Source organism: Athene noctua, chromosome 1 (genome assembly GCF_965140245.1).
Source record: "Athene noctua chromosome 1, bAthNoc1.hap1.1, whole genome shotgun sequence".
In the NCBI taxonomy this organism is placed as follows: Eukaryota; Metazoa; Chordata; class Aves; order Strigiformes; family Strigidae; genus Athene; species Athene noctua.
The window spans coordinates 38282417-38294533 of record NC_134037.1 but is presented as its reverse complement, the minus strand read 5'-3'; the positions used below and the strand labels follow the sequence as shown (position 1 = coordinate 38294533).

At 41.1% G+C, this 12117-nt stretch overlaps 1 protein-coding gene across 1 annotated transcript in view; it reads right to left on the bottom strand.

Moving 5' to 3' along the window:
* Positions 1 to 462: 462 nt before the first annotated feature.
* SH3BGRL2 (SH3 domain binding glutamate rich protein like 2) overlaps positions 463 to 12117 on the bottom strand; it is a 49801-nt gene continuing 38146 nt past the window's right edge. Inside the window, exons 3-4 of the mRNA XM_074895952.1 lie at positions 7638 to 7718; positions 463 to 5569 (exon numbers count right to left, since the gene is read on the bottom strand). Of these exons, the coding sequence (XP_074752053.1) occupies positions 5555 to 5569; positions 7638 to 7718 (96 nt within the window). The 3' untranslated portion in view covers positions 463 to 5554. The remainder of the gene's footprint in view (positions 5570 to 7637; positions 7719 to 12117) is intronic.

Sequence of the window (12117 nt, the reverse complement as noted above, 5' to 3'; positions counted from 1 at the left end):
TTCTATGATTCTGATTTCTTTCAGTCAAGAAAAAGGAGTGCTCCTTAATATTTTAGCCCTAGGAGAAAAACTTCAGTATATGAAAACTTCCTGGCCCCACTTCCCAAGTCACCCCAGAGGATCTGGCCTTTATTTCCTCAGTATTTATCAACTAAACAAAGCACAAAAATGGAAGACAATAAATCACCTTTTTTTTTTTTTTTTTTTTTTTTACTGCTATTTATCTGGGGAGGACCTAGACCTTAACCCTCACTGCAGTTCCCATGAATCAACAGGGATCAGAGGTGCTTAGCATCTTACAGAATCAGGTTCACCCATCCCAGGCAAAGAGCTCTGCAGTGCTTCCACCTGCAGGGGCTGCCCGAGCCAAAGCACCAGGCTGCCACCAGAGGGAGCTGCAGCAAGAATAAAGACTTCTATTTCCTATTTTCTTTGCACACAAAACAGAGTCCAAATGTCTTTTTTGAAATACACTTTTTATTAGATGAACATGGTTTTAATATATAATTTAAAACTCCACGTGTACACAGCCTAGGATGCAACGTGCTCCCTCTCCCATTGAGTTACGAAACACTGACGCTGTGAAGGTGAACACCAGCTCTGCATTTGCAGCCTCACAGGTATGTTACAAATGGCCGGGAGTGGAAGCTTTGCACGCAGGTGGGTCTACACAGGACAGGACAGAGCACATTAGGAAGAGGTAAAGAATAGGAAGAAGGGAGTAAGCAGGATCTGCCCTGGCTGAAGGACTGCTCTCAAGAAGCTGTTCTCCATTTTCCCTCCTGGATTTCTCAGGGAGCAAGAGGATGAAGGATAGGCCACGATGCAACTGGAGTCCTGTGGAGGGTGGCACTGTGTGGTTTCACACACAGTGCTGCCAGCCAAGGGGCCCTGTGAGAACCACTGCTCAGGCTGCCAACAACAAGCCATGGGCCATTCCACACCATGTCTTCCACTCCCGCTCTCTGTGCAGGGCAAACGTGGGGCTCCCTCCTCCTCCCACCGCTTGCACCAAGATCTAGTGAAATCAGTGGACAAGTCACTGAAGACTAATGGGATTTGGCACTTTCCTGGTGATGACCCCACTCTTGCACTCCTGTAAAGTGTCTCAAGGCACTGCCTAAAATCTCAGTGTTCTGAATCACGGTACTCCCTGAATTGGACTCCCTAAATAAATGGCCTGACAGAGGGACAAGGGCAGGGAGGGACAACCAAGAAATCGACTGAGAGCTTGGTAGCAACTCTTCATTTCAGTGATAGCACTTGGGCTGCTCAACACTTTGAGTCAGTTATTTTAAAGTGTAATCATGGATTTAGGGGCTTTACTCCAGGTCCACTTCCCTTGGAAGGTTTGATTCTAGACAGTCAAAAACAAAAGAGAAAGCCACACTACGAAAAATCACGCATTCAGAAGACTTATTAAGAACTGTTTCAACCTTCCAAAGCATGTGTCTTTTGACTCAGGCCTCCAAATCAATTTACTGCATTATTAAAAAAATAGCAATATAGACACTATCCTTTTCTCAGTTCAAAGTTTAAGCTGTCTAAGAAGACCCTACAGAAACAGTCCTCTTTCTAGCAAGGCACTATCCAGTAGTGTGTGGCACAAATAATATCACCTCTGTCAAAGCCACTGATACAGTGAATGTGCAGGTGCACGTCAGCCCACACAGCAACTTCAGCTAGGTACAAACATTTACAGTTTAATTCACACTGCTCTCCCTTTTTAAAAGTTGGGTAGTTACAAGTATTAGCTAAAGATTGGGATCATTTGGTTCTCAAGATACTTTGTATCCAAGTATTTGAAACAGAATTAAGAATTTGCTATTTCTTTCAATAAATGGCTCTAGTTTCCACAGACCTTTTCAGTTACCTGACAGTTACATTCCATTATTAGAAAACTGGTTTAAAAAATTCCGGATCACCTTGTGTAACAAACTAGAACTCTACTGGCTTTAATTACAAAAATAAGGCTGTTGCACAACAGACCAAATTTATACTCAAGCAACATATATGCTTTTTTTAAAAAAAACCTAGCCACTTATTATTCAAAAGCACATATTCTAAGGGACTTACACTGCCAATCCATGCAAGCAAGCAGGATATCTTTGGAGCTAGTGTTGTCCTCCATACAACTGATTATGTCCACATGCATGCTCTGAAATAAGCTAGGTTTACCTAACAGCTGTAACAGCACTAGCTCTCCACTGAATGGGAGGCTTCTATTCTACAATTACCAAAATTCAAGATGAGTTTTGTGAAAATAATTTCATCCCTGGAGAAATCAGTGTGCCTTTCAGAACATCAGTAAACCTGGGATTTCACCCAGGATTACTCATGTGTATATACTTACACACTTAGGTAGGTTTTTAGAAACTGGGACTTCAGGGAGTTCTCAAAGTTTACAACATATCAAGTACATGATAAATCCAGGATGGCTTCTCTATAATCAACTGCATAATTATATAAATTTATATCCGTATTCATTTGCAAAGTTAAATATTTAACTTTTTTTTTAGGAATAGTTATACTGAATTTGGTGAAGTTAACAACATACAGCTCCACCTCGCATCCCATTCCCTTCCTATAGTGAGGTTCAAGTCTCATGAAAATATGGGATCATTGACAAAGAATGTCACAACAACTTACCACAGACAACGTAAGTTTTAAAAATGCACATATATATATGTATACACATATATGTATATGCATGTTAACAACTCCCATTCAGGATTCCTCTAGAGAAGGTGCTGTAGCTAAGGTTTTGACCAGTAAATACAACACAGACTTGAAATCTGTGTGTGCTCTTACTCCATCTAGCCCTTTATCTGAGCTGAGGAGGCACTAGAGGATCCAGAGAGAAACTGATTTATGGACGGACTCCTTTAACATCTCCTTTTTAAAAGATTTCTTGGCTTTGTACTAGAGGGAAAAGCCACACAGCTGTAAGCAATTTGTAGCTGAGACAACACAGACAGGAAGGTAACCTGCTCTTTACTCCAGCAAACAGTAGTCATGAACATTGTTCATGTCATACTTCTGTAGTCATGAGTATGCTACTGTCCAACATCTGAGAGGCTACAGTTCTACTGTTCAGCATCTTCAGCAGGGACTTGGATGATGACGTAGGGTGCACCCTCAGCAAATTTGTAAACAACACCTGAACCTGGTTCAGTGGTTGGTAACATCTGGTAGAGCTTCAGTCCAGTGGCATCTCAATAACCTTGAGGACTGGGCTAACAGAAACCTCGTGAAGTTTGATAAGAACAAGTAGAAAGTTCTGCTCTTGAGGGTGGCAAAGCATCAGTATGGGCTGGGAAGCGACTGACAGAGTAATACCCTGCTGAAGAGACCTTGGGATGTTAGTGAATGCCAGGTCAGCAATGTACTCACTGCAAATAGGGGAAAGCATGCAGTGCACTACTTCAGAAGAAGTGTGGCCTGCAGGCTGAGGAAAGTTATTATTCCACTCAGCGCTGGTGAGGCCACGTCCAAAATATTGTTTTGGGACCTCCTCCCAATTCAAGAGGGATGTAGACAAACTGGAAAGAGTACTCATCCACCAAAGCAAAGCAGCCAGGGGCCTGAAGCACACAGCCTGTGAAGAGAGGTTGAGGAAGCCAGGTTTGCATGATCTGGTAAGAAGATGGCTAAGAGGTGTTCTGATGGTAGCCTACAACTATCTTGAGGGCAATTACAAAAAGGATGGTGCCAATGAGTGTCAGAAAACATAGCAAAGGCAACAGCCACAAATTACAGCCTAGGAGTTAAGGCTGGACATTAAAAGAAAGTTTTTGCCAGGAGACTACTGCAGCACTGGCACAGGTTACCTAGCAGGTTATGAGATCTTCATCTCTGGATATTTTTAAGATTCTGCTAGACAAACCCATATCTGATCCAAGCTAGTGTTGGCGTTAGCCCCCATTTTGACAGTGCTGGACCAGATGACCTCCAGGTGTCCCTTTCAACTAACATGTCTTGGATACCATGGTTACTGATTTTAACAGATGTGATCTGTTGCACAGACAGTGCTGTTTCCTGACACTTTTTACAAGTTTTGCTTCCTTCAAGACACAGTCTGAGTGACGCTGTGATTGCAAAGAAACTTTCCCACATAATGCTTGTCTTCCATTTAGCCAAAGACATAAGGACATTTAGTGGAATGGCACTACCCTGTCATTATAAAATCACTTGAGCAAAAGCCACATAACAGCGTAGTTGTTATTTTCATAGCCAGACTTGATTCAAAATGCATAATGCAATTTAACTTCTGTCTAGAATGCATTTTGTAATGGTTATTGGCAAGTGACGAGCCTAAGTTCTGCTATGTGCATCAATACAGTCCCACTGGAATAATCTCCACTTCCTTCACTTGGCTCCTGTTCCTCGGCTGAGCTGACCACTGTGGCCTCATCCAGCAAAGCACACACTCAGCTTTCTCACTGTCTGTGAGGCACCTTCACATTTCCACACCTGGGGTTATAACCAGGACAACAGCTGGGCAAGTTAGGTGTGCTCTTGGTAGACTGATGGTAGACTGTTTAACCATCCATGGCACTGATCCCTGCCTCTCAAAGTATCCCCTGTCTCTCATGTGGCTAATGGTGGAGCTGTGTGTTACGGAAGGTAAACCTCAAGGTTTTGGCAAAATTTCATTTTAAGACAGTCCAACTACAGAGTTCTGACTTTGGGTGTTAAACCTTTGTTGGTTAAGAGATAACTTAGTATTATCATTAGCTATGAAACCTCTTCTTCTGAACTACTCAGTTATTTTCCACCAAGTGTTTTCCTGCACATTTCACCTGCATTTGGAACAGGAACCATGTCAAAACATTATTCTGTGATTCTGTATTCTGTGACAATTCTGTGATTCTGTTATTTCACTTTGGCACCTCCTCCATGGTAACAACTGTTTTTAAACATTCAATTGCAGTGTGCATCATTAGACAAATCAAGTTTTCATGAACAAGGTTATCAGCCCATGGCTCTTACAATAAACATGATCAAGCAAAACAGCACAATAAACAAATGTACATCAAAAAATGGCAGTTATTGGCTTAGACTGAGATTTTATGACTGACGTTTTTCACCTTTTGGATCATAGCCAGCACAAACATTCTAGTAACCACCAGAACTTTAACTATCATGATGAGCTAATTTCAACTAACAGTAGCTGGAAGAATTAAAAAAGGTAAGGAATCTGACTATGTAAGTATATTCATGAATGACAGAAGCCCTTCACTTTCAGTCCTTATTCTCAAACATATGTGTTTGTTAGAATACCAGTGCCAGTTGCAAAAACCATCCAAAGACAAAAGTAAAACACCAGCAATGAGTATTTTTAAAAAGGAAGATGAGTAGCCCGGCCTTAATCCTGTTTCATATATGTGTTATTAAGTCCACATTATTGGAGAGCACCGCCTCATGGCAAGCAGACTACTACTAATGATGCATGTTTGCTCTATCACAGTGATCCATTAGGGAAGCTGTTGTGTGCTGAAGAACAGGGTCGTTCATCCAGGAGATGTGCTTGTCGATACTTCAGATAGGCTTTCTAGGGTTCTGACTCCTATTTAAAACAAAAAAGAACCAAAATAAATGACAAAAAAATATCTTATTAATGTTATGAAAATACATTTTCACAGAGTCACAGAATCATCTAGGTTGGAAAAGACCTTGAAGATCATCCAGTCCATCCATTGACCTAACACTGACAGTTCCCAACTACACCATATCCCTCAGTGCTGTGCCAACCCTGAGACAGGGATTCCACCACTGCCCTGGGCAGCCCATTCCAACACACAACAACCCATTCTGTAAAGAAATGCTTCCTATTATCTAGTCTAAACCTTCCCTGATACAACTTGAGGCCATTCCCTCTTGTCCTATCTCTTGTTATTTGGTTGAAGAGACTCATCCCCAGCTCTCTGCACCCTCCTTTCAGGGAGCTGTAGAGGGCGATGAGGTCTCCCCTCAGCCTCCTCTTCTCCAGACTAAACACCCCCAGTTCCCTCAGCCGCTCCTCCTACGACCTGTGCTCCAGACCCTGCACCAGCTTTGTTGCCCTTCTCTGGACACGCTCGAGTCATTCAATGTCCTTTTTGGAGTGAGGGGCCCAAAACTGAACACAAGAATCGAGGGGCGGCCTCACCAGTGCTGAGGACAGGGGTAAGATCCCTTCCCTGTCCCTGCTGGCCACGCTATTGCTGACACAAGCCAGGATGCCATTGGCCTTCTTGGCCACCTGGGCACACTGCTGGCTCCTGTTCAGCCGGCTGTCAATCAACACCCCCAGGTCCCTCTCTGACTGGCAGCTCTCCAGCCACTCCTCCCCAAGCCTGTAGCGCTGCTGGGGGTTGTTGTGGCCCAAGGGCAGCCCCCGGCATTTGGCCTCATTGAAACTCCTCCAGTTGGCCTCAGCCCATGGCTCCGGCCTGTCCAGGTCTCTCTGCAGAGCCTCCCTACCCTCGAGCAGATCAACACTCCCACCCAACTTGGGGTCATCTGCAAACTGACTGAGGGTGCACTTGATCCCCTTGTCTATATCATCAGTAAAGATAAATAAAGATTTTAATCTCCTGTGTCTGTGACCTTTGCATACAAGGAGATCCTAGCCCTGGTCCACACAGCAGCTGAGGATGCATCCCTCTGAAGTACTACCAGACTGAAGCAGTGATCTGGCCAAGTTTATAGAGACACTCCTTCAGGCCTACAGCAGGTTATTTCTCAGGAACAGAGCTGCACAAAGCTGCTATTTTTGATTGCAGTAAGACATCATCTTTTTCCTGGGACTAGTTCTTCAAGCTACGAAGAGAGGCAGGCTGCCAAAATAACCTGCTTTTGTGATTCCCTTTTGAGGTTCTCTGTCACTCATGGGGTTCAGAAATAAATTGAATTCCTGGCAGAAGAGGAACTTTGTAGATACCCAAGCCTGAAACAGTGCTACTACCAACCACTATATATACAGCAGTCAAAGGAAGAAAAATTCTCCCCTCTTTGTCTGATCTACTGCTCAAAGGTACACCATAGTCTCTTTGAACAAGTGTCCAGGCTTCCATATGTCAATAAAATCTCCTCTATTAAACTGCCCTCAACAGAAAGATGTTATCTGGCTTTGTGTTCTGATCTGTATATATATGTATTTGTAAAAACCAAATTCTTACCCAAAAAGTTGATATAACTCCTGACTGCTCCAGCATTTCAGCATTTAAAAAACAACAACTAATGCCTAACGAATAAATGGTGTCCTGGTTGAACCATTGTCAGGCTGGCTCAGTAAGACGATGTTTTGGTGACATAAGCTGCAGATATTCCAATGATAAAGATCCTAGTTCTGTCTCCTGTTACAATTAAATCAGTTGTTTTCAATTTAGATTGATAACGTGAAGCAGAATGTATTCTTTAAACTTCATTTATCTGCTGTCTCAAATTAACTCCCATGTATATCCTTGGTTTCATTTAAAATGCTTTGCTTTTCATGGCAACCATTTCAATTACCTCATTAGCATGAAGTTGATATGGACAAGGTATGGATTAGGGCAGTGGTGCATCCAAATACACAGAGTTCTTTCAGCTCAAAAAAAATTCTGTCTCAGTATTTCAAGAATTCCATGAAAAGTCTGCAACACTACACTGACCTTTGATGCCAAAGTAGGTTTCAGTCCAAGAAAGGAGAAAACAGTGTTGCTTTCCTTTGATTCAAAAAAGCCGTCGTAATCCTAGAGAGAAAAAAAAAAAAAAAAAAAGATGAGTCAACATTTGTATTCATTTCCTGATTGATCTTACCACACTGTGTATTAGTCTGAGGGGTGATATGTAATAATGCTCAGGAAAATACTGATACGTACCCATGTACTCCTATGCAAACCTAAAAGCTATTCTAAATTCAATGATATCACCAACTACAACATCAAAGAAAAACACATAAATTCTCGAACTACACCACCTTTCATTAACTTATTTGAGAGGAAAATATAAACATAGACTTGTATTAAAAGGAAATCTATTGTGGGTATATTTTAAAGGCATTTAAGTGCCCAACAATGCAAATAAGTTTCTGACCATGTTTTCAATTTGCATTTTAGCAAACAAAATACTTCCTAACATGGAAACCTCCAAGAAGTCCTAAGGCATCTGAACTTCTTATTTCTTCTGTGGTGGAATAGGGACTTCATCATTATTGTATCCTTTGAAATCAGCAATCATATCTCAGCCTTGGACAACCACATAGTTAAATACAAAATGTTAGCATAAAGAAACTTGTTTTATAGAAAGATAAAAAACAAGCTTCATGATCATGATTAAGTTCCTTTTAGGTTTCATCTGCTTAAGGTCAGGTTCTGACCTCCAGGGGTTACTGCTACTTTTACCGATTTGTTTATTTCATTGGACACCTGCTACTCTTCTATCATCAGATAAGCTGACAATATTCAGCTTACAAGGGAAAAAGAGAAAAACAGAGCAGTTAGTGAATGGATTTGGTATATGGCAAGAAGTCAAGAAGTTTCAGGTCTTGTTCGTGGTTTCACAAGATTTCCTCTATGACCACTAGCAAACAATAAAGCACCCAGTTCAGACTCTTTTCCTTCACCACATAGCTGCAAAATGGAAATATTAATCCTTACTTAACCACTTCTGACATGTAAAATACTCTGCAAATGACAGGAAATTTCAGGCATGTGCTTATCGCTACATAGCAATTATCTTTAAATATCTAATATTAGTAGTTACACTTAACTTGAAAGCATTCAGCAAGAGAAATGCCTTTAAATATTGACTGTGCACATACATGCTTTCAATATAGAATAGTAACAGGCGGTCTCCGTGCATCCACATGCTTCCCATCTGTGTAACAGTCATTCCCAATACACCTGAGCCCCAAAGTGAGCACTTCTTTGACTCCTAACCTCTGATTTCATTACTTTTTGAGAGCTCATCTCTGATTGTTACAGTTTCAGGTACTTTCCCTGAAATTGGACCTCAATTTTTCCCCAGCAGCAGCTGTTTTGCCCACTTGTCTCCTTCCGCTCCTGCCTTCCCTTGAACTTCTAACCTCACAAGCCACCCCACAATCACAGGGGACCATGTAAGATAAACAGAAGAAGCCCTAATTGAAAAGCAGAAATCTTTCTCTGACCTGGGTACCACTGGAAGGCCATGACTGGATATACAAAGATGAGGAACCTTCTTTTATCTTCTAACCAGAGTTTACTCATGCCTAGCCAATATCCATTTGTGCTTACATTTTTGGCTTCTCAGATCCTAAGCAGGAAGAAAAAAAGGTCTGGGCAAGCATTCTGCTTCCCAGTATTTCTCTGGGTCTTCACAATGCAGTGTGAATCCCTGAATAGCCCTTCATCCCACCTGCCAGACACAGTTATAAGATATACCCAATTATATCCTTGCAGAAGGATGGTTGATATTTTGTGAAATAACTTTGTAAGGAAAGAGTGTGGTTGTAGATGAAGACTTTACTTCTCTTCATTCTTTTTTTTTCTCTCCACCAACGTAAAAGAAAAGATTTTTTGGACAGAAAATACGTAGTCACTGTAGCAAGGATAATACCTCCCACGAGATCCATAATCATCTTGCAGATGTGCAGAATTTCTCTTAAAACCTTTACGGTGCACTAGACAAAGATGCTTTACTAGCATTTCCATAATGATATATACTGCTATACCAATGTGAACACAACTGTCCTAGCAAAGTGATACTTCACATAATCATTCAAATGCCCTCAGCCCAGAAAAAGACATATCTGCACAAAGACAGTTTCCCAGCTTAACTCTCTATACTATCAGCCCTGAAAGACATAGAGAGGCCATCAGGAGTGTATGATGGTCATCAGGCCTCAGGCATATTAGCTGACCTAAGTAGAAACAGTAAACCTTCTTAAGGTGGCTTTTTGTCATCATCTTTGTAAAACATGGCACACTGCTGTGCTATAGACTAGGATGATAAATCAGCATTGCAGGACTAACCTTTGTGTCCACTGATCTTTTCAGCTTTCATACGTATGTGTATATCTATGTGTATACAGAGAGAGACAGCACACACATTTCTTCTATCTGGTTTGCAGTTCCATGGTTGTCTCTATGTGTGATACATAATTTCTAATGAATACCATCTACCCACTTCACTCTATGGGAAGAGTCAAGTTGATTTGTTTTCACTGCCAGGGGAATGAAACACTTCAAGGAATAAAGCAGTTCTGGAGCAAAGGAAGGTAGAATCTCCTGCAATGCTCAGCATCATAGACGGGAAAACAGACTTGCAGGCAGATGCTGCTTATCATTATGAGAACAGAACTATCACCATTAGTGTTTAAAATGCTAACATATGAAGATATTAGACATAGTTTTAAGTTCCCTCACTGTTAATTTTAGGTATGATCTCTTCTATGTAACTTTGAAATTAAGCATACAATTAAATAGGGGAAATAGACACTTTTACACCCATTTAAAAAATCATTAAAGGTGATGAACTGATGGTCATTTCTGAATTATCATAAATTTATAATTAATAGCCAGAAAGTAAATCCAAATAAAATAGACAGATCTCACAAGTAACCCACGGCATAAACTGAAACAGTACTGAAAGCATCCCCAACCATGCCATGGATTAAAAAGGGACAATGTAATCACTGAATAGCTGGAGGAGTAAAAAGTAATACTGAAACTCTGCGGAAGGATGTTTGATTAAATCCTTGACCTCTGCGAATGAGACTTGAAAAACTGCATGGACACTGTTCAACCTGAAGAAGGTCCAGCCTGACTCTGCTAAAGCAGATGAAAAGCCATGAGAGACACAAGCTATATAAGCAATCACATGTGAAGAAAGCACCTGATCTAACTTGAGATATAACCTTCATTTCCTCCACTGGGTTCTACAAGTGAGTCACACTGACTCTGGAGCTGAAGGTAGGGGAGCAGTGGATGAATACAACCCATGGTGAGAAGAACAAGGGCACCCCCCCTCCCCTTCAATATCAGGGCAGGTTTAAATTGCCTTGAGCTGCTCATTACAGCCCTGTAAACTGTAAGCAGCCAACCTGTGGGCAGGCAGCTACTGAGAGCATTTCTACAGCAGCATGGCTCAAGGCAGACATTTTCAGTTCCCACTAGGAGCACCCTTTCCTTCTAAGCACAAAGGCAGTTTTCACAAAGCCCCAGACACCTGTTCATCTCAACAGTTTGTCCAAGGACGGTTCTCTGTTTGTGTTAGTCATCATCTCTTACCACCGTTTTCAAATTTTGGGGTTCTCCTGAAGTGTCTTAATGCAGTTAGCTCTAGAACCATCACTACTCCAAGACGATGTTTTTTTCACTCTTTGTCAGTAAATTGGGAAGAAAAACAGGGCAGGGAAGGGTTCACAGCCTGAAAATAATGTCATAAGAAGGGTGCATTCCTGGCTCTGACAATGACTTTATAACTCAGCTAATCCACCAATATCTATGAACCTCTGTTTACCTTAACTTCTGTAAAGTAATTTAGTACTTATTCGTAAAAAGCTTTCTTCAAGTGCTAGTTATTAATTTTTACTTCCAGAGGTATCCAGGCCTAATTTAGTATGCCTTTTCCACATTTTTATGATTATCAAACCTAGATTCACTTACTGAAAAAAAAATCATGAAGGTTAGACAATGAGCTAAACTGAATAAGTGTATGCTTAAAAGAGCACAAAGCCCAACGGATTGATCCATTTTAAAAGGAGCATAATAGTTACTAACCACAAGAGATTATCCACCAGAAGCAATCTCCCTGATGTTATGAAGTATCTGCATTGCAAAACATATTGAAATGCTATTGACACTTTCATACTTTTGTGGGGGATGCAGGGAAGAAGCATGATGCTTTCAGATAAAGTAGCAGTAAAACTTTAAATAGGAGAATTTTCCTACTAATCTCTGCAATGAAAACATATGATCCAAAAATATTCAAATGTGAAAAAAATGTTACAAAAATGCATAATAGTGCTATAAAAGTTGAAAGAAATCATTTTAGTGTGGTAGTTTCTTAAGAGATTTTTGAGAAGCATGATCTCAAGGAACACAATCTCAAGGACTCATCGGTTGTGCTTTGGAATGTGGTAGGAGTTCAAAGTGGACATTCCTGGCT